This window comes from Benincasa hispida, chromosome 2 (genome assembly GCF_009727055.1).
Source record: "Benincasa hispida cultivar B227 chromosome 2, ASM972705v1, whole genome shotgun sequence".
NCBI classification, from domain to species: domain Eukaryota; kingdom Viridiplantae; phylum Streptophyta; class Magnoliopsida; order Cucurbitales; family Cucurbitaceae; genus Benincasa; species Benincasa hispida.
The window spans coordinates 53,154,545-53,182,049 of record NC_052350.1 but is presented as its reverse complement, the minus strand read 5'-3'; the positions used below and the strand labels follow the sequence as shown (position 1 = coordinate 53,182,049).

The window sequence follows — 27,505 nt, the reverse complement described above, 5'->3', positions numbered from 1 at the left end:
TTTTTGTTAACTTGACAAATTTGTTAATACTTGAATGTTACAATTTTATTCTCAACTTTTAGACTATAAATATGTTGATAAGTGATTTATAAAACAAAACTTATCTAAATTAAATAGTATTATAGTAGTAACACACAATTTTAGTAAGTTGTAGTACAATATTATTTATAAGCTAAATTGAAATTAAAATTTAATGATAAACAACCTTTTAATTTATAAGGTACATACATTGAATTAATATTATTCCTTTAACAAAGTTTGAGGTTTCACTATTATTGCAACTATTACTACTTTTAGAATTAAATACTACCAGTACTACGCAATTACTACTATTGATATTATTATTATTATTATTACTACCACTACTACTACAATTACTATTATTATCATTCTACGACTACTATTATTATTATTATCATTATTACTGTTACTGTTGTTATTATTATTTCTATTGTCATTAACGTTCTACTACAACTACTATCCTTATTATACTTATTACTATTTATTGCCAACAAAAGGGTTGGTAATTGCTATAGTCACCATTCCATTCAGGTTAAGAGGGTAATCTGGGGTGGGGTGTGACAAGTTGGTATCAGAGCAAAAGATTTTGGGAAGAGGGGGAAAAAGTTTATATATATAAGTCTGAGTCCTGAGTCCTTAGCATGTGTACTACCTAAGAAAAAGGAAGATGTCAAGAAAAGTGGTAAGTAGAGCAGGCAGACAGACAACGGGAACCTTGACCCTACCTTTAGAAGTTCTGAGATTCGAGGGAATTCAAATGTTAGTGAACGGAGAGGTAAAGACCCGGTAAATCAGAAAATGACTTCTGACGGGGAGACAAGGATTCTGCAAAGAGGAACAGATCCTCAGTTAGAGAACAAAATATTTAACAAGATCGCCAAAAGGTTGGCAGAAAGTGTTGAATCCATTCTGGCGGATTCGAAAAGGAAGTATGATATTGAGAATGACCTAATAGGAATTGATAAAGGACAGAGAGCTACAAGTCAGCATAGTGTAGGTAGGAAGAAGCCAGGACTTGTGGTTAGTATGGGTGATAGATCAAGGTTTTGGCATCTTACCGAGGTAGTTAGTTCGGGTCGGAAACCCTTATGCACGAATTGTGGTAAGCATCATCGAGGGACATGTTATTAAGTGAAAAACGTATGTTTCCAGTACGGACAGGCAGGACATTTCAAGAAGGAATGGCCAGCTAGTTCGAGGAGTTCAGATAGAACACAATATGACTCTACATATGATAGATAAGCCTAGTGGCTCAGAAGCCGAGGAAGGAATTCAAAAGAAAGAAAATGAGAAAGAAAGCAGGACGACCATAACATCAGGGCAGGTTTTACGAAGTATCCTACCGGGAGGTAAAGAAGTCACCTAACGTTGTGAATGGTAAAGTAACTTTATGAAGGAGTTACCTAACGTTGTGAATGGTAAAGTAACTTGATGAAGGAGTCACCTAACGTTATGAATGGTAAAGTAACTTTATGAAGGAGTCACCTAACGTTGTGAATGGTAAAGTAACTTTATGTACCAGTACATTCATGAACTAGTTGCCTATGGTGTTATCTGATATGTTGCACCGTTTGTAGGAAAGATTGTAGAGAGCATGTCCCTAAGTAATTATTATTATGCTGTAGAAAGGTTGTATAGTTTTACAAGCTCTGGAGTAGTTATTGATAAGTATAGTTATAAAGTGATTCCATTAGAATTCCTGGAATTGATGTCACTCTAGAGCATGGATTTTCTGAATAAATGTTACAACCGTATGAATTGTTTTAAGGATGGATGATGTTCGAGAGATTTGGTAGGCAAGAGACAGAAATTGTAGGAAGCAAAGGAATACTTTCAGAAAGCCTAATATCAGCAGTGAAGGCTAGGAAGCTGCTAAGTAAAAGATGGGAAACTTATTTAGCTCATGTGACGGTTTTATAGGACGAGAAGATGAAACCTGAGGATGTACCAGTTGTACAAGAGTTCCAAGATGTTTTCCCTGAAAAGTTATCAGATTTACAATCTGACAAGGAAGTTGAGTTTACTATCGATTTAATTCCAGATACAACACCTATTTTTCAGGTACCATTAAGCATGGTGCCAGAAGAACTTAAGGAGTTGAAAGTTCAGTTACAGGAATTAATAAGTAAGGGTTACAACAGATCCAGTGTGTCACCTTGATGACATATTGGTGTATTCAAGCAGTAGGGATGATCACGAGAATCATTTGAGGATAGTTTTGCAGACATTGCGAAAGAAGCAACTGCATGCCACGTTCAGCAAATGTGATTTCTGGTGAGACCGAGTATTATTTCTTGGTCATATGGTTCCAGCAACAGGAGTGAATGACTCTAGATGCTTTAAATGTTTTAAGTAAATTTCTAAAGCTTATGAATGTTTAGCAATGTATGTTTACTGAAAGCTATTTATAACAATTGTTCTCAAATATTTACCAAGCAACGCACCTCACATTAATGTTGTATTTATGCCATGTTTTACAATAACCATGAGGATGCGTTAGTAAGAATGTTTTGGGCAACTAAGTCATTGAGAAATAAGAATATACAAGTTGAGTATGAGTGGCTCAGTACTGAAGTACACGGAGAAGGTACTGAAGCTCAATTGATGAATATGAGTTTATGAATTTGGTTTAATTCTTGAAAAGAGTTCTTAGTTCTTGATTTTAATTATCAGTTTTTTTATTCTTTGATTCTTAACGAATGACTTTATGAATTTGGTTTTAAATTTGATTAATAATGGAAAAGTTAATGTTGTCGCATTTTTTTAACTAAAAAGTTATGTTAATACTTAATTGATGAATATGAGTTTCTAAAACTCAATTGTGATTGATAATTTTGGACACTAATGGTTTTTTTTTTTTAAAGGTTTAAAAAAATTGATTGAATTCAGTGAATTTATTTTTTAATAGTTTGATAATATTGGATTTGTCAACCATTTGAATTAATTACTTATTGAATTTCTTGCCTACGTTTCTAAGTTTTCTTGAATAATAATTTGGTGAAATTCTTGAAAAGGGTTTTTAGTTCTTGATTGATAAGTTTGTGAATTAAAATCTACAATTTGATTCTCAACTAATTCACATGTTTATGTTGCTTTAATTGTATTATGTGTATGCAATTATTAAGTGAATTTTGGTAAAGACTATTTGGTGTTCTTCCTCCTTTATTTTTGTACAATAATATTATTATATTATTGTGTCTTATATTTTAGATTGAATTGATCAAAAATAATATGTTATCAAAGTAGCCTCTATTATCTAGATCAGTTTAATTATGAAATATAAGATGTGCATATTCATGAATTTATGCAGATAATTATTGGCCGAAAGGAAGATAATTATTTGGTCAAATTGTGGGTATGCATGTGATAATAAGTATGTGGCAATTATAAGGATTGCTTATGTGAAAATAGTCAATCCAAAGAAAGGCTGTTTTTTTTACAGAGTTTATTGTCAGTACTTTGATTACTACATTGAGAGTACTATTTTCAGTTGGTGTTTTTGTCCAAAGATTGGACATCAATGTTTTGCTAGGTATCTTGTTAAAGGGGCCCATTACATATGTGAAATTATTTTGTTATATTTTAAATGTGAGCATATGTTTTGTTGTTTATTGTTTCAGTTGGTTTTACTCAAATATCTGGAAATCTGAGTTCAATCCCTAAGTTGAATGGATCGAACTTCGAGATTTGGAAGGAAAGTCTAGAGATACTTTTCGAGTGTATGGATTTAGACCTTGCATTAAAGACCAATAAACCTACTTCTACTGAGGAACAACCGAATACGACTCATATAAAGAAGCAGGAACGGTCAAATCGCATTTCTCTAATGATCATTAGGCACTCCATTATGAAATCTTTTCGAGGCTCTATCACGAAAAGTGAAAATGCCAATAAGTTCCTAGCTCAAATTGAGAAATATTTTGCTAAAAATGGAAAAGGGGAAGCAAGTAGTGTTTTTACTACTTTAACTTCCATGAGGTATAAGGGAAATGGGAACATAAGGTAGTACATTATGGAAATGTTCAATCTCATACGTAAATTAAAGGTATTTGATATCGAGATAAATTTAGGTGCCAACAGATGCTCAGACATCTTAGAACTAATACATACAGACATTTGTGGTCCATTTCCTATGGTTTCTTGTAATGAAGAACGATATTTTATAACATTCATAGAAGACTATTCAAAATATGGGTAACACTCTTTGGACGTTTTCAAACCTTTCTAAGCTAAAGTTGAATTTCAACTTGGAAAGAAAATTAAGGTTGTCAAATTTGATTGTGGTGGTGAATACTACAATAAATATGATGGATCAGGTGAACAACGCCCAAGGCCCTTTGCCAAATACTTAAAGAAACGTGGAATCGTCCCACATTACACTATGTGTGTCAAACCCAACATGAATGGTGTGGCAAAAAGACGAAATAAAACATTTAAGAATATGATAAGAAGTATGATTAGCCATTCTTTTTTATCAGAATCTCTCTAGAGTGAGGTACTAAAGACTGCAACATATATCCTCAATAGGGTACCTAGTAAAGCCATAGTTAAAACCTTTTACGAACCGTGGACACGAAAGAAGCCTAGTATTAGGCATCTTCACATATGGGGTTGTCCAACTGAAGTTAGGCCTTACAGATCTAATAACAGAAAATTGGACTCAATAACTATTAGCTACTATTTTAGATCATTGTTTGAGACAGGAAATGCTAAATTCCTTAAGGATGTTGAGTCTGGGGGGGAGGTAACATAAGGAAAGTTGTCTTTGAAGAGGAATTAGTTTCTTTTCCTAATGTGGTTATAGATGATGTTTAGGCTCCAATTCCTGAAATCACTATTGAACCAATTATAGATCAAGACAACATTGAAGTCCCCAGTGTTGAACCTAATATTCAAACTCAACAACCTTCAAAAAGTGCCATTAAGAAAATCTACTAGAGAGAGAAGAAGTGAAATTTCAAATGATTATATTATGTTTCTTCAAGAACATTAGGATGATGTGGGCATAATGGAAGATGATCCAATCAACTTCCCACAAGCTCTACAAAGTTCTAACTCTCAAAAGTGGATAAATGCTATGGAAGAGGAAATAAAATGCATGAAAAATAATGACGTTTTGGAACTTGTCGAATTGCCATCAGGAGTGAAACTCATAGGTTGTAAAGGGATTCACATGGCAATATTGAAGGATATAAGGCTCGTCTTGTTGCAAAGGGTTTTACTCAAAAGGAAGGCATTGATTACAAAGAGATCTTCTCTCCGGTTTCATCAAAAGACTCTTTCAGGATAATCATGTCACTGGTAGCTCATTTTGATTTAGAGCTACACTAGATGGATGTAAAAACTGCACTTCTCAACAGGAACATTAATGAGATGATTTATATGGTGCAATAAGAAAACTTTGTGTCTAGTAATTCAAAGTCTGGTGTGCAAATTGAAGAAATCTATCTATGGTCTCAAGCAAGCCTTTCGTCAATGGTATCAAAAATTCCATAAAATCATAACCTCATTTGGTTTTGAGGTGAATATAGTGGAAGATTGTGTATATCATAAGTTTAGTGGGAGTAAGTTAATCTTTCTGGTGTTGTATGTTTATGACATACTTATAGCAAGTAATGGTGTAGATTTATTACATGACACTAAGAGATTTCTCAAAAGAAATTTTGAGATGAAAGATCTTGGTGATGCTTCTTTTGTATGAAATACTGCAAGATCGTTCTCAAGGTATTTTGAGATTGTCATAATAAAACTACATGGAAAAGATTTTGAGTAGATTTGGCATGAAAGATTGTGCATCATAAGATACCCCGATCGCTAAAGTTGATAAATTTCATTTAGTTCAATGCCCCAAGACCACACTCGAGACTAAGGAGATGCAGAAAGTTCCCTATGCATCGGTTGTTAGAAGTCTAATGTACATTCAAGTGTGTACGCGTCCAGATATTGTGTTCATAGTTGGAGTATTGGGCAGTTATTTAAGCAACCAGGGGATGGATCATTGGAAAGCAATCAAATGGGTTTTGAGGTATTTACAGAGAACAAAATATTATATGCTCACTTATCGTAGATCCAAAGTTTTGGAGATCATTGGGTATTCTGATTTCGATTATGTAGAATTCCAAGACACTTTGCGATCCACTTCAGGTTATATCTTCATGTTGGCTGGACGAGTTTTATCTTAGAAAAGTGTTAAAGAAACACTTATGGCTTCTTATACCATGGTTGTGGAGTTTATAGTATGTTATGAGGCATCCAATCATGGAAAATGGTTGCGAAATTTTATCACTAGGCTGCGGATGGTGGTTGGCATAGAAATACCACTAAAATTATTTTGTGACGATAAGTCGACAGTAATGTATTCCAATAACAATAAAAGCAATACAAAGTCAAAGCATGTAGACGTAAAGTTTTTTATTGTTAAAAAAAGAGTTCAAAATGGTCAAATTTCAATAGAATATATAATAACAAACTCTATGGTGATAGGTAGATCCATTGACAAAAAGGTTTACCACCTAAAGTTTTTCATGAGCATGCTGCTCGCATGGGTGTTAGGCACTATTATGATTCCATGGTTTAGTGGGAGTTTGTTATGAAGGATGTTATTTGACATTAATTTGTTTATTTTCTATATAGAATAAACTTGATGGTTTAAGTTTTCTTATCTGAACTTGTTTATCATGCATGTGGTTTTGCATAAAGTTTTAAAAATGATCTCATTAATGAATTTGGACCAATTGGAAACAGTCATGATCTAAATCACCTTGCATGTACTTTCCTTGCTATCCATCCATACTTGATCTATGTCTTTAAATGTATGGAATTGGTGATGAAGAAAGGTTTAGCTACGAGGGTAATGACAAAAGCCGCATTGATTCTGTGTTAATACAGGAGATGGACCAGATTGTACTAAAGGGGAATTCTATTATTGAAATAACTTGTTTATGCGCACCTAAGGTTTTTGTGATTTAATTATATCAGGCACACAGACATAGTCCAAGTAGAAGATTGTTAGATATATTTAAATAATAATATATTTAATTAAAGAATGGGCTATGTATGTGAATTAATAATTTATCACATTATGTTATTTTATTAGATGGGTCATATTATGTGATCTAATTAATCAAGGCCCTAGATTCTTAATTAAGTATGAACTTAATAGGTAGGAGCTCATTCCTAGTTAATTAGGATTTAATGGGAACTCTAATTGAACTAGTATATAATAAGACCTTAGATTATGGTCCCCAATGTACCAAAACAATAAACAATCAATCTTTCTTGAATCTCATCTAGAGAAAGATCCCACTTAGGGCATTTGGAGTTTTGGTTGAGGAAGACAATAGTCATTTAGAGCATTTGTATATTTCGGTCCCAATTTCTCATGCTATTTCACAATTGAATTATAAAAAAAATTATATCATTATGTATAAAACATTTCTAGATTAAATTAAAATAAAGAATACATTTATTTACACACACACACATATATATCATTTCTATTATTAATTTTCAATTTTCTTTGATAATAGGTAGGGTGGAAGAAGAATCGAATTTATGACCTCTAAGTCAATACTGTAAGTTTATGTCAATCGAACTATTTTTTTTATATATAATTAAAGTTACTAAAAGTTACAGTATGTATACTTTAATATTTTGTACCACAATATTTATAGAGCAATATAATTAAGTCAGACCTGAATTAATATTATTTAAGATATAGGATTCGAGTGATATAAAACATTGCAATTCAAATTTGGGCAATAGAAACAATTTTATTATTGGTGTTAATTTTGCATCAAGATTGATTTGTATTAGATAATGTAAAATTTTGATAATTTATTTTTAATACATTTTAATGCATATTATGTACTTTTATATTTTATTATATAACTATATTATATTTAATTTAAACCTTAAAAAGAGAAAAAGAAACAAACAAAAACAGTAAATAGTTATCTAAGTATCTATTTATGTTTTTTCTTTCAAAAAACAAGAAACGGAAGTTATTATCAAATATATCAGGGGTGGTTTGGGACACCAACTAGAAGTTAGTTGAATGGGTTATTATAGCCCACTCCATATTTGGGCACCAAATTTATAACCTACAATTAAGTATAGTAAATACTATTTCAAAACATTATTTGCTATAGTATTTACTATTTGCTACAATGTTTATTATTTCCTATCCAAACAAAAATAGTTTACACTCTAAACACTAACTATTATAACCCATACTAAAATAGTCCACATCCCAAATATTAACTATTATAACCAACTGACTATTATAACTAAATGACTATAATAACAAACCCAAACGACCCCTTATTATTTCAAGTTCTTAAAAATAAATAAATAGATAACTTAGGGAATTAGCCTACTACATAACTAATACTTCACAAATGTCCTAAAGTTTAGTAATATATTTTAAAATAAAAAATATATCATTTACGGATTTACTATTAATTATATAATGATTTTATTTTTGGACATATTAGTAATTACATTATTTCTCATCAATAAATTTTTAAAATATTTAATTTTTTCTATATTAACATTATTTCTAAGATTTTGCCTTTGTTTTTGCTATTTATTAATTTAAGTTTATATTCATTTAATGGGAATATTTAAATTTAGTGTTCTCTTTTAGGAGATTGCGTTTATTTTATTCTTTATTCCTAGTCGATCATCTCTCCATTAAGATCTTAGGCATATATCTAACATATTGGCAATATACTGAAAAAAAAATGTAAATTTACGTTTCATATACAATAGTTTATTTTTTGGATGTGTTGGAAATTTTTAACATTTTGATAAATTATCACTCATCTTTTAATTTTGTAATATTTTAAAATAAAAAATATAATTTACGGATATACTATAAATTATATAATGATTTTATTTTTGAAATATCATTCATTACATTATTTCTCATCAATAAATTTTTTAAATATTTAATTTTTTCTATATTAACATTATTTTTTAATTTTGACTTTATTTTTGTTATTTATTAATTTCACTCTATATTAATTTAATGCGTTTAAATTTAGTGTTCTCTCATTTTAGGAGATTGCATTTATTTTATTCTATATTCCTAATTGAAATGCCTTGATCCTGATCTGTGAGACTCCCTTTGTTGTTGTATAATAATATCATCTATTCTAAAAAAAAAAAATGATCATCTCTCCATTGAGATCTATCTAACATATTGGAAATATACTGAAAGATGTAAATTTTCAGTTCATATATAATGGTTTATTTTCTGGATGTGTTTAGAAATATATTTGAAAATGTAAATATACATCACATACATTGTTGGGTATATAAGACGATATATTGTACAAATTGTCATGCTCATGCATGTATCAAATACACCACGATTTATTTCTAGAAAATTCAGATATGTAGTGTTGTATATATTGAATATACCTTGTTTTCTTCTATGAAACTTCTTGTCAATTTTTGCTTTCATTTATGAGGGCAACGATTTTTGAATTTTTGAATAAACTTTCCTTACCTATGTCTATTTGAATTTTTCGGTATTTTATAGATACACTGAAAATTATGTATCAAATATTTACCCTTGTTTATATCTTAAAAAAAATCAAATGTATAGTGTTGTGTTGTATATATCAATTATGAAGGAACGGTGAAGTTTCATTGCGGAACCGGGGATTGTCTCAATTTTTTAATTTTCACATAATAGAAACTTACAGAACCAAAATATGCATAAAATCAAATAATTTACAACATGCTGAGAAAAGAGAAAAGGAATTAGAGTTTAGAAATCACTTACCCTTGAAGAACTCACGACCTTCACAAAATCCCCTCTTCGGTTACGAATAACCAATCTTCCAAAATCTACAGTAATCCAAGAAGAGCTCCACCATAAGAAATTCGTTATGTATTATTTTTTGGGTTTGAGAATCTCAGAAGTTGTGGGCTCTGAAAAACTTTTAGGAGATGGACAGATTTTAAAAACAAAAAAAAAAAAATTAGAGAGGATTTTTGTATGTTCTTCTTGTTAGATATATTTAATTAAATTGTGGGCTATATATGTAGATTAATAATTTATCATATTGGGTTATTTTATTAGATTGGACCATATTATGTGATAGCCCTAGATTCCTAATTGAGTATGGACTTAATGGGTAGAAGTCCATTCCTAGTTAATTAGGGTTTAATGGAAACCCTAATTAAACTAGTATATAAAAAGACCTTAGGCTATGGTCCCTAATATATCAAAATAATAAACAATAAATCTTTCTTGAATCTCATCTAGAGAAAGATCTTAGGGCATTCGGAGTTTTGGTTGAGGAAGACAATAGCCATTTAGAGATATTATTAATTTGGATTCAATTTGGAGTCATTATCAATTCGTCAATGGAATATGGTACGTATATATTCTTAACAATGTGGTATGAATGATCTTAGGGTTTATCTATTCAATATAGATATAAAGTAATTATGCTAACACTTCAATGTAACAGAGAGATTGAACTGATGCTCTCTGAATCTTCTGTGAGGAAGATGAAGACACCCCAATCTCCCTTTACCATGATCAATCGAGAGAGAAAAGAGAGGGAGGGAGTTACAACTCCTTCCTTCATTAATTCAAAAATAATTAATTAAATTTAAAATAATTTAATAAATTATTATTATTATTATTATATATATGATAACCACCTTGTCAAACTATATGTTATATCAAATATAACATATTCTATAGTTTGTTTATTTCTCGATAATACATGGCATTTAACATAAATAATATTTATACAAAATTTAATTATATGAATTGTCATCCACATAATTAATATTTGAATCATATTCCAATATTTCCTCCCAAATAAATTTTATATTATAATGTATCAAATACATTATATTAATTATATCATATATAATTAAGTTAAATTAATTATATCACATATAATTAATTCTCTCAATTAATTCAAACAATTCAAATTAATCCAAAATTAATTTTCAATAATCCATGTTGAGCTACAGATGAGACCTTATGGACTTGTAAATTGAAGCTCCAATGGTAATTGAATAATTAATTAAACTCCCTTGATTAAATTATTCAACATCCATAACAATCAGTCACTCCACTAAAAACAGACAGCTACACTCTTTGCATTACAGATATATTTCTATGACCATTGGATATAACATGTCAACAGTTCAAAAATTGCTTGTAAGTACAGTTTAGCCAAAATTACCATTTTGCTCCTATAGTTACATTTAACTCCTTACATCCATTGATCCCTCTAATGAATAATAAGTCATCGTCCAACTATGACCAAACCCTCTCAAGCCAAGAGAGAGTGTGGTGTCATATTGTTCAAGCCCTGAAATCAGCCCTTAAGAGAGCAATTTATCTACTTATCCATACGTTTGAGAATGAGTGAATTTTGTCTTGTGTAGCTGTGTTCCCAGCTCTCTAATCAGATGAATATCCAAATGGTAGGCTTATTGAGTCGGCGAACTGGCCACTCTCACTCATACAAATCAAAAGGTTGTCTTCATAGGCAGGAGTTCACAACTCATCAAAATTTAGTTCATGTCACCTATGGTCATCCTAGTGAAATGTAAATCTTTATTATTAACGATGTTATATAATGAGACTAATCATTTTGTGGTCCGGTCTTATAAAAACTCCTTTATATAGAATACCTCCGCTCACGTGTCTCTACATGAATTATTAGATCAGATCATTTGTAACACTTTACAACAATTATAATATCTACAAAGGGGACGTATTCGTAGTGTCACCAGGATAAGGTATCTAGTCTTATCCATCTATTACAGACCATTTAGATTATCACTTAAACATGATCCACCTGTATGTCTCTACATACATATTTAAGCTACAGAAGATAACCTTAGATGTTAGTTTATTGGTTTGTGGGTAATGCTACTAAATGTTGATTTGCAATGTCAACGTGACGCGAAGTGGCCAACATCCTTCCCTAAGGGTATCTTTCTGAAGGTTTGGAAAACTGAAGGAGAAGCGTGAAAGACATCGTGTCTCTTAATTTAATTTTACAGAACAATAGTAAATCGAAAAAGTCAAAAACTTTAATGATAAATATTCATATATCTAGCATGTTTTATACAAAATATTGAGAGAAAGTAAGGGAGAGTCACACATTCCCTTGAAGACCGATTAATCTTCGCGTTTCCTCTTTGGTACTATTGGAATGCAACGAACATGCTCTCCAGGGACAACAACACGAAAACCCAATGTGGACACCACCACAATGAAACCTTAGTATCCTTGGTAGGGTGAGAATCAACAAGAGTGGTAGGCTTCGCTTGAATTTTGGAAGGAAAGGGAGAGCTTTTGATTTGAGAGTGAAGATGTAGAGAGTTCTCACTGTCAGTTTTGTAGGGAGAATATCCTTCTATGAAGAAGAAAAAGAAGATGAAAAACCACACTTTCTTTTTCTACCTGTATCACGATAAATGAGAGAAGTTAGGGAGGGTGTTAGATAACTCCTTCCCCAAATTTAGATTAATTTAAATTAATATAAATACATATTAACTATTTTAATATATATGTATAATAAACCTTATGTTATATCAAATATAACAAATAACCTATAGTTTATATTATACCACATATAATATAACCTTAGTTTATTATTCTCTCATTTAACGTATAGTATTTAACATGAATCAAATTCATATAGCTATAGTTTTATATATATGAATCACATTCATATAATTAATATTTGAATCAAATTCAAATATTTATTTCATCTCAAATAAAACTTTATATTATAATGTATCATATACATTATATTAATTATATCACATATAATTAATTTTCTCGATTAATTTAGATTATTCAAATTAATCCAAAATTAATTTGATTCTCATTTATACCAAGTGAGCTACCGAGGGGACCTTATGAACCTATGTATTGAAGCTCTAATGATATTTGATTAATTAATTAAACTCTTTCATTAAATTAACCAACTTCCATTAACTGTCGATCACTCCACTAAAGATGGACAATTGCACTCTTCGCACTACATATATATTTTTGTGTTCATTGGATATAACCAACCAACGGTGCGTTGACCATTTACAAATTGCTCGTAATACGGTTGTGCCATAATTACCGTTTTTTCTCCTGTAGTTACATCTAACTCCTTAAGTATCATTGATCCCTCTAATGAACAATAAGTCATAGTCCAACTACGACTGAAACCCTCTCAAGCCAAGAAAGGGTGTGACGCCACATTGTTCAAGCCTCAAAATCAACCCTTAAAGTAACAATTTCTCTATTTACTCTAACTATAGAGCATGACTGAATTTCTTATTGTGTAGATGCGTTCCCAGCTCTCCAATCAGACAAATTCCCAAAATGATATGCATATTGAGTTGGCAAAACTAGTCACTCTCACCCATGCAGATCAAATGATCGCCATCATAGGCAGGAGTTCACAACTCACTCAGGATTCAGGTCAAGTCGTCTATGATCATCCTGGTGAAATGTAAGTCTCTTCTATCAATGATGTATATAGAGAGACTATTCACTTTGTGGTTCGATTTTATACAAACTCTTTGTATAGAACACTCTCTCTCACAAGTCTCCACATGAGTGATAAAGATCAGGTCATCTGTAGCACTTTACAACAATTGTAATAACTACAAAGTTGGTCGTAGTCGTTGTGTCACCAAGATAAGATACTCAGCCTTATCCCTCTACTACAAACCATTTAGGCTATCACTTAAACATGATTCATCTGTATGTCTCTACATACATGTTTAAGTTATAAAAGATAACCTTGGATATTAGTTTATTGGTTTTGTGGGTTAATGCAACTAAATGTCAAATAAAGTACCTCTTATTTTATTGGATAAGTAAATTATGTGTATAGTACAATTACAAACTATATGCCCATGAGATTTAGGGCATCGACCCAACAATCTCCCACTTGTCCTAAAACTAGTGGGGTGTACATCATAAATGTCAAACTATTACAACAGTACACAAACACAAGAAACTAAGGCATACAATATGCGTCCAGTACAAAATCTCCCACTTGCCCTAGACTAGATGCGGCTTATCTTGTAGACCCAGACTCTCCAGGTGACCCTCAAGACGCGAGGGCTTTTGTAAATGGATCAACAACGTTGTACTTGAAAGCTATCTGCGTGACGATCACGTCCCTTCGATGCACAATCTCTTGCATCAGATGATATTTGCGATCAATCTGCTTCCCATGTTCGTGGCTTCTGGGCTCCTTGGAATTAGCTGTAGAATTGTATCAGCAACAGCGGAAGCACAAGGATCATTAAAACACTCTAATTCATTAATTTTGGCAAAATATAAAGCATGCTCTTGCAGAAAACAAGTGAGTTTCAAGACATACCTCTTGTAGAACTTCTTCAAAGCTTATTCTCCAGCTGCAATCTTCTCCAAATCTTGTTGTAGACCACCTCAAGATCTTTCTTACTATTCTTTTGGTACTCTAGATTGAGTTGTGGGACTCAAAACAAGCTTGAATCAATGGATGAAGGAAAAAAACTCACAACAACAATCTTGTTGAAGAACCCTTTCTTCAACCCAAATTTTCTCTAAAATTCTCTCTTGATTGCATGCTCGAAATTCACTTCAAACTCTTCATTATATTGCAGATCAACATGCAAGGGAGAGAGTTGCATGAGTTGCAGCTTATGCTTGGAGTAAGACAAGGCAAAGATGATGCTTTTTGTGTGAGCAAGTTAGAAGATGGATAATGGAAAACCAAGTTTTCCATTTTGTGTTTTGTGTTTCTAATTTTCCAATTTTACCAAAAATCAAAACTTGGTTTTTACAAAATCTATTTTGATTTTAAAAATTGAAAAAATAAAATTAATTAATTTCATTAATTAATTTTTAAATAAAACTTAATTAATTTAATATCAAATATTAAATTAATTTTAACACACATCCATCTTTATATATTTAAATAATATTTAAATATAAATTCTCTTATTTCGTTTAATTCTCAAATTAAACATGTAATTATATCTCATATAATTACTAATTCCCTTAATTCTAATTTGAACGTTTCAAAATAACTTATCACGCTATTCTAGAGCTAGTATGTTACGAGCTAGTAGGGGTACCTCGCGGACCTACAGATCATGGACTCCAACGATCCGAGATTAATTGGCTGAACTCATTAGACTAGATTAATTCTCATTCGTTAACTAATGTGTCACTCCACTAAAGCCCATAGTTGCACTCCCCTCACTGTAGATATATTATGTCCACATGATTTAACCATAATTAGCAAGTCGAACTTTCACAGGTTGTTCGTAATAACGCCTGGGTCAAATATCTGTTTTACCCTTAAGATTACGTCTTATTCCTCAAGTTCCTACCGATCCTCTAATGAACAACTGGTTTGTGATCCAATCACCAAATCAAACTCTCTCAGCCCAGTGAGAGGGTAGGGCCCCTTGTTCAAGACCTAGATTCAGTATTTAAGAGAACAACATTTCTCCTATCCCTAAATCGGGTAGGCATGAACTTTGTCTTGCACCCTATGTCCTCAGATATCTATTCGGTCTTACCTCTGAAATGAGAGTCTTATTGAGCCGACATTGTTGAGCCAACCCTTACCAATGCAAATCTAAGGGCAATCCCGAATAAACAGAAGTTCATAGTTAGCTCAGGATTAAGATCGAGTTATAGGTCATCTAGGTGAAATAGTCACTCTTATACAGTAAACAACATTATAAAGTAAGAGTGACTTATTTATTGATCTGATCTTATGTAAATTCATTGCATAGGACACCCCCACTTTTTATATCATAACATGTTCGAATTAGGATCACATCGTACGTAGCACTTTACAACTCTTTGTAACAACTATAGAGTAGGCTGCATCCAATGGTGTTACCAGAATAAGGTACCCAATCTTATTCATGTACCAGAACATTTTGACTATTTACTCGAACCTGATCTACTCTTATGTCTCCACATAAAGTTCAAGTACTTATATAATAGTCATGTGACTTAGTTTATTGAATTTAGATTTTCATACAATTTACGAAATCAATAATAAGTTTATTGATTATAGAAAATGTTTATCATTTTACAAACTGTGAGTTTTATGATATAAAACCCAACATTAGCTACTATTATCACAATATAAGGTGATGGGCTTTGACATATCTGGAACAATTTCCAAATCAGTCAAGAATTTCTTGAGCCAGGCAGCCTCCTTGGCAACTTCACAAGCTGCTACATATTCTACCTCTATGATGGAGTCAGCAATGTACCCTTGCTTGGCGTTTCTCCAAATTATAGCTCCTCCATGAAGAATGAACACAAATCCTGAAGTAGATTTCCTTGAATCCCTATCAGTTTGAAAATCAGAGTCTGTATATCTTGTAAGAATCAAATTCTTAGACCCATACACACTTATGTAGTCCCTCATTCTCTGAAGATACTTGAAGATGGTTTTAATTGTAGTCTAGTGATCTAATCCTGGATTAGACTGATATCTACTGATTACCCTTACTACATAGCAAATGTCAACTCAAGTACATAACTTCGCATACATTATGCCACCATCGGGTTAGTCTACAAGATCCCATACCGAATTGAAGTACATTGACTCCATTTCAAGATCCATAGTTTTGATCATTCATTTTTGTTTACATCTTCCATTACCTTCTTGTAGGACAATGGATCCTTAACGTCATAATCAAATATGACAGTTAAGGTTTTTGTTAGACCCATATAATGAATAGATGAGTTCGAAACCCCCCCACTACGTTAAGGCTCCCTCAATGGTTAAGCTGGATGTGACCTACTAGATGAATCAACATCAATAACTCTTGTTGATGTACTTAGCTCTTCAACAACTTTTATTAAAGGTTCAGTAGTTTCCCTGAAAAGTTTATTCAGTACTATCTTTCTGCATGGTTTGTACTGCTTAATGTGTCTTCTTCTAAAAATTAGCATTTGTTGACACAAAGACTTTATTATCTTTAAGATCGTAGAAGTATCCACCTCTCATTCCTTTGGAATAGCCTACAAATAGGCATAATTTTGAACGATATTCAAACTTTTTAGGATTATGCTGGGCAACCTAGATTCTAAAATAGCGTAAATTACCTTTACATCCATTCCATAACTCAAAAGGTGTTCTAGAAACACTCTTGGATGGAACACAATTCAATATAGGTTGTAGTCTGTACTGTGTAACCTCATAATGAGTCAAGTAAGTAACTCATTCATAGACCGACCCATGTCCAACAAGGTTCAATTTCTCTTTTATGATACATCATTATGCTGAGGTATACCAGGTGCTGAGAGTTGGGATACAATTCTATGTTCTATCAAATACTCTTAGAATTTCAAATCCATATACTCTCCATCTCGATCCGATCCAATGCATTTTCAACTTCAACCTTATACACCTTGAGTATTTCAAGGGCTTCAGACTTATGTTGCATTAAGTAAACGCACTCATACCTTGAATAATCATTAGTGAAGGTGATGAAATATTCAAACCTTCCTCTTGCCTTAACATTCATAGGACCACAAAGGTCTGAATGTATAAGTTCCAAAGGTTCATTGACTATGTGACCTTTTCTAGTAAACAGTCCTTTAGTCATTTTTCCTTCAAGGCATGACTCACATACAGATATAGAATTTTCTTCTAACTCAGTTAAAAGCTCATTCTTAACCAATCTTTCAATCTTATTGAGATTTATGTAACCTAACATTAGGTGCCAAAGTTGGGCATTTTCTTTAGGAGAAATTTTCTGTTTTTTTGTTTTGAGTTACCATAGTTTTAAACAGTTCAATATTTATAAGGACCTTTGATGCTAACGATCTTAGCACATAAAGATTATCTTCGAGACTTGCATAACAAATTTGTACACCATTATTGTAAATAAACACTTTATTTACTTTGAAATTTAAGGAATAGTGTTGTTCTAACAAACACTTTACAGAAATCAAGTTCCTTTTTTAAATCAAGAACAATATATACATTTTCTAATAAAAATGATTTTGTAAACAAAGTCGGAGTCTTTCCACTACCTTAGTTGAGACGACTTGTCCAATTCCAATACGCATCATCATCTCACTAGTCTCCAGCTGTTGCTAGGAACTAATTCCCATAAATGAATAACAAACATGGTTAGTGGCACTTGAACCAATTATCTAGGCTAAATCATCATTCTTCACTAAACAAGTTTTCAATATGAGTAAATCATATTTATCTTGTTTGGCTTTCTTCTTTTCTGCCAAGTATTTAGGACAGTTCCACTTCCAATGTCTCTTTTGGTTACAATGAAAACAAATTTCCTTTGCAGCTTTGGCCTTCTTGCCTTTTTGGGGAGCAACGGGGTTAGCCTTCCCCTAGTCTCCATTCTTTTTCCTTCACTCTTTGGTGTTGGAAGAAGAAGTTGCAGACTTAGGTCCAGAGGTCGAACCTCTGTAGAACTTCTTGGAGGACGAGACAACATTTGCCTCACCTTTGTTTTTTTGTTCATTGACTGTCACACCCTGTTCCAGATTTCCCTTTTAACCTAGAACGAAGCATGAAGACGTTAAATATCAGTTCTCTCTATGACAACTAACGTCCTAACTCTTAACATATCCTGTACTCAAGATCAAACCCATACTTCCAAACCCATTTTCAAAACACAATCTATATTAATTGACAGAGTTTAGGAATTCGATTCAGTTTAAATCACAATACTGTTTAAGAAGATTTACAGACCAACAGTAAGAGTTATTTTGAACAAAACCTCCCATGACATGTAACTCATAAGTTTTAGCTATTTTGGAATAGTTTCAAATACGTGCACAAACAATACAACAAATGTTTAACAACACCGGTGGCGTTTGATGGCTTAGCTGAACCAGGAACTTATTGCTACCTGGGGGTGGAGGAAAAACATAAAATATGGAAAGCATGAGCTAAAGCCCAGTGAGTGGTAATTTAGTATAAACATAGATTTTCTCTTTCCAAACATCAATGAATTATAAAAAAAAAAAAAAAACATTATATAAATTGTTGGAAACGTATATAAGATTCATTAATAGCTCAAACTTGTATTACTTAGACAATGGCATGATCATATTTCATATAAATCACATTATAAAACATTCAGGCGTCATCAGAAAACTACACCAACTCTGTACCCAAATACTCGTTTACATTGGCGGGTTACTCTAGACAAAGAATGCCCCCATGGTGTAAACCAAATCACAAGGTCATACGTGCACATAGAGCTGCCTCAAGGCTAAGCATAGATACACCCCATAGGCCCAGGTTACTCTAGATTCTCCGGTATACTCTGGCCACATCTGACCCCAGTGGTAGCCCCCTAATAGCCTGGGTAGCGCTACAGGCGCAGGTTCCTCTGGACTTCCCGGTATACTCTAGCCACATCTGACCCTGGTAGCCCCCTGATCGCCTGAGTGATGCTATCGAAACACATTCAAGTAGCACTGGAAAATAAATTTCTCTCGGGTACAATAATTAGTAGTTTGAAACCATTTTCACAAACATTCAGCATTTTTAAATTCAACATCAATAGGTTTTCATATAAAACTATACAAGTTACAATTGTCTAAACTCTGGTTCCAAACTACATTGTCATAAATCAAGGTCATATAAACCAACGAGAGTTCAGAAATCCTGATTTAAATATTTTTGAAATATTAGTCAAGTAAAACAGATCATACCATCATATTTCATAAATCATAGCATACTATCATATATAATTACTTTCTATATCAAAACATTCGAAATAAACCACTCACTGTTAACCAGCTCCTCCTCATAATTTTGGTTTCTCCATCTCCCGTTTATCCTGAAATTATATTGATAAACCTCTAGTTATCCTCCACACGACCATAATCCAATTATTTGAAAATTAGTCTTTAAGTACAACTAATTTCACTTAAACTTTTGCCAAATCCCTAATTTGATCCAAGGTGGAGTTTGCTTTATTATTTGGTCCTTCAATTGCTCTAAAATTAACTCAAGACCTTAATATTAATCTTCAATAAAAACTAATTATATTCCAAATTTCCTTAATTTTTCTCATTAACCCTAATTAGGTTTTACTTTAAATTATCCCCTTAATCAATTAAAAGTTGACTTAGGATCCTAAATTCTTCTAATTTCAGGTTTAAGGTATCATAATAATACCAACTGGGTCCCTAATTATGCTTGAGAATACCTCAATTAACTTAAAATTGATTTTCCAACTTTTAATGACGGACAATAGATGACAAACAGGAGTCAAACCAGGAAAGTCAATGCTTTCTTCAACCTCTAGCCCAGAAATTACCATATTTGGTCTATATTTTTCCGGTGAGTGTTTCAGACTTAAATTCATCATTTTTCGACCATTTAAAGCTTAATTAACCTATAAAAACCTTTTACCCATCCTCTTAATTAACTTACCTCAAAGTTGGACGTCCGAATTATCCTAGAACTCCCGAAATCGGTCAAACTCTCCATGGTGCCCTGTTTTTCCCGCGAGAAGTTGCATAACTTTTAGAGCTTAAAATCAGAAATTCCAGCCAATAACGATCAAATTAAAGACCATAGAACTCTAGAAGGACCTTATAAATAACTTACCTTTAAAATTGGAGCTTCGAATAGCCTCTAACTCCACGAATTCACAAAAACCGAAGCATCCTCTGTTTTCGCGATAACTCTAACGCCACTGTTTTTCTTCGTTTTCCTTACTTCTTCTGCCAAATTTCTTCAAATCAAGCCTCTTACGAGCTTCTTCTTTACTTCCTTTTTATTTTTCTTTCATTTTGCCCAATTTTCCTTCACAAGAACAACCCTAATTCGAAAACAACTCTTTCCCCTTCTTCGGCCGGCCAAACTCAGAAAATTCGTAATTCCCTTTCTCTCTTTGTTTTCCAGCTTCAATTTCCAGTTTAACACGTGTCCAGATGATTAGCCTTTAACCTCGAAGGCATCCAATTGGAAATTTCAATAGAAAACACCTCAATTTTTCCAAAATCTCTAAAATTCTCTTTTTTCCTCTTCTTCTCAGTTCTCATCATGTTTTTTCCCCTTAATTTCCTTCAATTTTCAGCTCAGTTTTGCCCAATGAGTCTTAAAATGTTGACTTTTTTTTACTAGGTTCCTTTTAAAACTAAAAAATTACCAAAAAATTGATAATTGACTTTCACAATTGACTTTGACCTGTCCCGAGCATGCCAAATTCATCATCGAATTTGCTTTACATGCTTAACTAGGTTCCTCAAATTATTCCTCCAATCCTTATTTCCTCTTCCTAAATGAAACAAACATCAATCCAAAAATTTTTATTTTTAATTATAAATCTTAACAAGAGATCCACATCAAACATTATCTCAAGTCCCCGAGTTCAATTTCAACTATGTGCTTCCTAATATCCCAAGAAATAGTAGAAGAAGATAGGGCTTATATTGACTCTCACTTGATTGATAATTTTGCAACTCATTGTGTAGGGTGGTCAAGTTGTAGTCTACTGTTTTTTATAACAGCATTGTTATGGTACTGCAGGAAACTTTCATGTAAAGTTTCCAAGATGAAGCTAATCGACTGACTTCATCAATGACAGACCCATTCATCTTCGCCACGTTAAAGTGGACCATCATGTTCAAAACATGTTAACGAACAGAGGCCCCCTCTTGCATACGGGCATTGAAAATGTATTTGAGAGCGTCGTACCTGGATTGAGTGGACGGTTGTCCAATAATTCCCCCCAGGGACTCCATGATCTCACGGGTAGTGAGCATGAGCTCATGCTTCTTCGTCGAGACTTCGGATAAACTTGCCAAGATATACGCTCGAGACTTTTCATTCCCCCTGAACCATCGCTCATATGCCTCCTAAACATTTCAGGTGGCATTAGCAGTTAAGACTTGAGGACACTCCTCAATGAGGACGAATCACAAGCCATCGATTATAAGCACAATGTTGATAGTATTTTCCCATGTAGCATAGTTATCGCTATTAAGTTTGTCAGTGACAAGCAAATTTAATGTAGCATATGTCATATTTGAAATTGCTGAAAACATATAATTTACTTATATTAGTTATACGTGCATTACCCAGTTTAAATAACCAATCAATTTAGCAAAAAAAACTAATGTACCCTAAGTGACATCTATTTTGTAATAATACTTCAGTGAGCCAGAGTAAAAGCCACTGTAGGGTGATTAGTTACCTCCTCACCAAGTTGAGACTATCTCATCTAATAATTACACCAGAATAACTATTGTTCCTATAATTATTAGTCACCATCATTTGGTCTATAAATTGTTAGCTTGTTTAGCATTTTCTTAGAAGTGTAACTCTTCATTTGAGTCTTTAGAGCTCTGCCCCAATGAGTCAACCATAGGAAAAAATCGATTGGGACAAAAACTAAAGCAATCCTATCCATTTCTGAAGTTTACCTTGATATTGACCCTGTCTCTTATACACATCTAGATGTGTATAAGAGACAGACTTAGAAGTGTAACTCTTCATTTGAGTCTTTAGAGCTCTGCCCCAATGAGTCAACCATAGGAAAAAATCGATTAGGGCAAAAACTAAAGCAATCCTATCCATTTCTAAAGTTTGAGTAAAATTTCATGCAAATGTCATCCATAAGTGACACAAGCAAAGGTGTCTCGAGGCCGAATATGAAATTTTACTACAAACTAATAAGAGAGACTGCAACGGAAGCATCTCATGTGTGCCTTGTATCCCACAATTCGATTTTTACAATAAAAAATCATAAGTCGGAGGTGAAGAAGTGGATGGACCAGTAAATAAACAATCTACTATACATATATCACATAGGTTCGGTAGGAAAAGAAAGAATGTGGACCCATTTGATAGTGGCAATAAGTAGTCTTGAGAATGTTATGAGCAGTCATCTTATAAATGCTAATGAAAATATTCAAGAAATTGCTTTATTTTATCAATAAGTAACTGAAAGAGAGTTTCTAATAGAGGAATGTCGAAACCTATTAGTTAGTGAAATTAGAAAGGTAGATGGATTGAGTTTTTGACAAAGAGTTCGTGTTGGTAAGACTATCACCAAAGATCAATCCCAGATTGATTACTTCATTAATCTTCCATCATATCAAAGGTATGAATTTCTAATGGAGGTTCTGCAAAAAATAGTTTGTTCATACAACATTTACAAACTATAGAATGTTACGAGATTTAAGGCATCAATCCCAACATTATATATATATATATATAAATATATATTTTGTCTATTTGTTTAAGATTTGATTACTTTGTATTGATTAGTTTTTGAATTTTTAATATTTTTTAAAAAATTATTATGATATTTGTTTTTGTTAAAGTTTGTAATAAATATCATAGATATTTGATATTTCACATTTGAATTTTATAAGATTTTAATTATTAATTATGTGTTGCATATAAATTTACATATTTTTTATTAAAAATAAAAAATAAGTTATAATCTGACATCCCGACCCAACCCAACACGAATTTTAAGGGTTAGGTTGGGTTCAAAACTTTATTTGGATTTTGAGTTGCCAATCCAACCCATCTAAATCCAAATTTTTGGGTTGGTCTATAAAACACTCTCAACTCATAATTAATTTGGAGTTTTGAAATAGTATTTAGCGTAACAAGAGTTGGTTATCATAATCTTATAATAATTCTGGTCCCAATCGCCCCTTAGAACTCAAAACGACATGTCGTTGAAATTATATTTATCACACAAGTGAACTTGCTCTTACGATTGATACCAGTATTTCGACGTATCACATTTTTCAAACCTGAAGTGAGTGATACGACACTGAAACCAGCATGCTAGAGAAAATGAACGCTTCTTCTTCTTCCTCTCCTTTTGAAGTTGAAGACAAACTCTCTGTGATCATAATTTAGGTATCGTTTTCGACGAGCAAATTCTCTAATTCACTACATAAAAATCATGCGAATGAAGACAATCGATCTCAGAAGTAGAAAATTGAACTCTATTCAAGAATGTACACTACTTAGAAGTAAGACCTAATCGTTCGCCTTACTTGGGAAATTTGTTTCCTATTTCACAGGTCGCTTGCATTTGGGAACCGTGGTTTTCGGCCGCTTGCATTGCATTGGAGTCACTGTGCCGCTAGGTTTGTAAGGCTAAAGTGTCTTCTCGATGTGAAAGGTGACGAAGACTTTGGTCTTCATTTTTCTACAGTCCCGTGTATGTCTGTTTCTTCATAAAGACGCTTTTGAGCTTTCTTTATAAAGTAATCACTAATTAGGCGAAAGCCATCAGTTTTAAGTTTTCAGTATCATATTTAGCCGTTGGATTGTGTACTTTGAATATCTCATGACAGAGGAAAGAATCTTCAGAACATTCGGAAATTGCGGAAGCTTTTAATTGATTAGACATTGAAAAATGGTTAATAAATGGGTTTGAATTGTCGTATCCTACCCAACGTTGCCCGCGGGAGAAAAAATGAACTGTTATTCAAAATGGGGTTTATGGAAATATACTGATATGCACTGGCAGCGTCTTTGCTTCAAGTTTAGCATTGGGGATGGCTGATCATTTTCTGGAAGTGGCTCTCCCACCGTCCATTGAGCAGTTTCTTTTTCAAATATGTAAGCAACAGAATCAGCCACTACCTGATGCCGAAGTGCGATGGGCGTTAGCTTCAGTGGAGGAAGAAGCGGCTCTCCATGCCCTCAATAGGATCTCCTGCGGCCCTGTTTGGAACCTTAGTGGTTTTATTCTGGATATGGTTCGTAATGATCCTTATACTTCTCCTCAGAAGAAGATGGTTCATGTTTCTCCACACCAGAGTCCTTCCAGTTGCCACGTTTCTCAGCTTCAGAGTCCTCCGACTTGCTCTGTTTCTACGCTTCAAAGTCCTTCAACTTGCTCCGTCTATTGCCCCCAAGGTTCTTTGTTTTCCCTTTTTCGTGCCCCTGTTTTCGCTTTTCTGAAATAAGCATTCTTCGTACGTGTATGTTTATTTTTAAGGGTCGAGGTTGAGACATATTCTGGATGATATGACGTGTCTGCCTGTATTGAGCTCCTGTTAAAATCATTACCTTTAAAACAGGCATCACCAAAACTAGGAAATCTGTCGCTTTGTCTAGTCTTTCTTTCAGATTGGTAGTTAGCATTCAGGAACACAGAGTCTGTGTACAAGAGTCTTGCTGTATGAAGATACATGCTTTTATTTGTTTGGTCCCCAGATATTGGAATGTTGTGCCAGTTATTTTTAGAGAATACTTTCTGTAGGGCTAGGAACTGCTGAGCAAGCAAGCATTCAGCCGGCAATGCCAGAAAAATCCAGAAGCTTTTCATCTTCGGTTTTAGATAGAGCAAAGGTTCTACAATTTGTGGCTTTGGGGGGAACTTGAGTTTAGAAAGGCATTTTTAATACTGAGTTACATTGGAGGGTACACAATTTCTTGCATTTATATTTATTTTGTTGTTAATTTACATCCTTTTATGCGGAAAATGAAGTGGTTTCACCCCTTAATTCTTGCAGAGAAAGCCTTGAAAGGGTCACAACAGCAGATCAAATTCAAAGTCTGAGTCAGTTGTCCATGGAAAAGTTTGAGGCTGTAGTTTGGAAAACATTTGGTGAAAAATACATTAAGAAGGAAGACAGACGAGTGGTAAATTTGATTATCACTTCTAATTGCTGCACGATCATTTTCGTTTATGCCAAAACAGCATGAAGGGTTAAAAGTAAAATCTGCCTTTTCTTTCTAAAAGAGGTGCTTTTAGCTTTCAAATCAGCGTGAGCACTGAAGATACCTCGAGTTGGTGCTAATTGATCAATGGTCTAACTACTGAAATGAAGTCAGAAGGTCGAGGCTTTTAATAGACTGCATGGAATTCCACTTATAAAAATCAATTTAATGGTAATTTTTTTAGGGACGCAAGAGTCTCATTGATAAATAAAATGGATAGATCACTAATTCTGGATTACAATAAAGATTGCCAACCACGTGATAAATATTTTGGTAACTTAGAATGTCAGACAAATCGAAGGCCGTTGTCTTGTTTTCCTTCTCGCTTATTTTTTCAAATTTTGAATTGGGTATGGCATGGAGTCCCCTGATAAGCCACCAGTTATATACAAATATCAGAGGAGCGATAGAAAAGGAAAAGAGTTAGTTAGAGGAGGGGAGGCATCGTCCAGTGGGACCACAGACAATTAGAGTAGGGAGTGTATATAGTTGTACGTGTGGTATAGTGGGTCATCTTGCTTTTGGAAGTTAGTGTGGGAATCTTCTCTCAAGAGTGGGAGGAAGATGTAGACCCTTAGTTATGGAAATAGTAGGATTATTAATAAATATTAGTATGGTTACTAGAAGGGGCATGTTATTAATTAGATAGTAAAAGTGTTAGGGCTTTGAGTTATAAATAGAGGGAGTGGGGTTGAGAGCAAGGTGTGAAGAATTTTGTAGTGATTTCTTTGTTGGAAATTTTGGAGAGAGTAGCCCTCTCGAAAGACTATGGTATATTGTAGTTTTTTCATTGTTATTGCAATATATATTTTTATTCTTACCGTTCTTTGTTGTTCTTTGTGTTCTTGAGTACTCTTGTTAGGTGGTAGAAGATTAGTTTGTAATATCTTCAGGTATCCTTTGAATTCAATAACAAGTTCTACTTGATTCCTATCATCCCCCTGTCATTTTTTCCCTTTTATTACCTGTCTTCCAATTTTGGAATCCACTTTTGTAGGCCCTTGGCCCTCCCTCCTTTTGGGGATTTGATTCCATATTACTTTGCTTTCCATTCAAGTGTCTTCTTACTGATAGAGAAGCTTCACATGTCTCTTTGTTGATCTTTGTTGATCTTTGCTTACTGATAGAGAAGCTTCACATGTCTCTTTGTTGATCTTTTTTTGTCACTAGTTTTGTTTTTACCATAGGCTCAAGGATGTCTATTTGTGGAGTTCCAATTCTCTTGTTGGTGTTTTTCCCTCTCTCCCTCCTGCGTGGTTTTTTACTCTCAATCCCTATTTGTTTTCTTCATTGTGGAAAGAAAGTTAGAGTACCCAATAAGGTAATTTTATGTGTCTGGTAGGTAGTACAAGGGAGAACACTATATATTCTATACAAAGAACTTCTTCTATGCTTGCTACGTCCTCACTTGTGTTTTGTGGAAACATCCTTCTGAGAATTTAAACCACATGCTTTGGAAATTTAATATTATAACATTTGTTTGGGACGATTTCTTTTTGGAGACCATTAGGGCCTTTGGTTTGTAATTGATTGTGTTTCTCGATGTTGGAGAAAGTGTTTTCATCATCCATTATGGACAACAAAATTTTTAAAGGTATGAATAGTCCTGAGGAGGTGTGAATTCTGACCAAGTTTAATGTTTTGTTGCCGATACGTATCTTAAAGCAATATCAAGTCAAGAAAAGTCAACTGGTAGGCTTCAGCCTCAATTTTATTTATCAACAATGGAGGAAGGACTCGAGAGCTTCCCAATCTCTCCTCAATTCTCTAAA

The 27,505-nt window shown here is 33.2% G+C and overlaps 1 protein-coding gene across 1 annotated transcript in view; it reads left to right on the top strand.

Moving 5' to 3' along the window:
* Positions 1 to 23,778: 23,778 nt before the first annotated feature.
* The window catches only part of LOC120071550 (probable RNA-dependent RNA polymerase 5), a 35,270-nt gene continuing 31,543 nt past the window's right edge, over positions 23,779 to 27,505 (top strand). The window contains 5 exon segments of the mRNA XM_039023879.1: positions 23,779 to 23,915; positions 24,083 to 24,926; positions 25,273 to 25,382; positions 25,384 to 25,433; positions 25,526 to 25,655. Of these exon segments, the coding sequence (XP_038879807.1) occupies positions 24,563 to 24,926; positions 25,273 to 25,382; positions 25,384 to 25,433; positions 25,526 to 25,655 (654 nt within the window). The 5' untranslated portion in view covers positions 23,779 to 23,915; positions 24,083 to 24,562.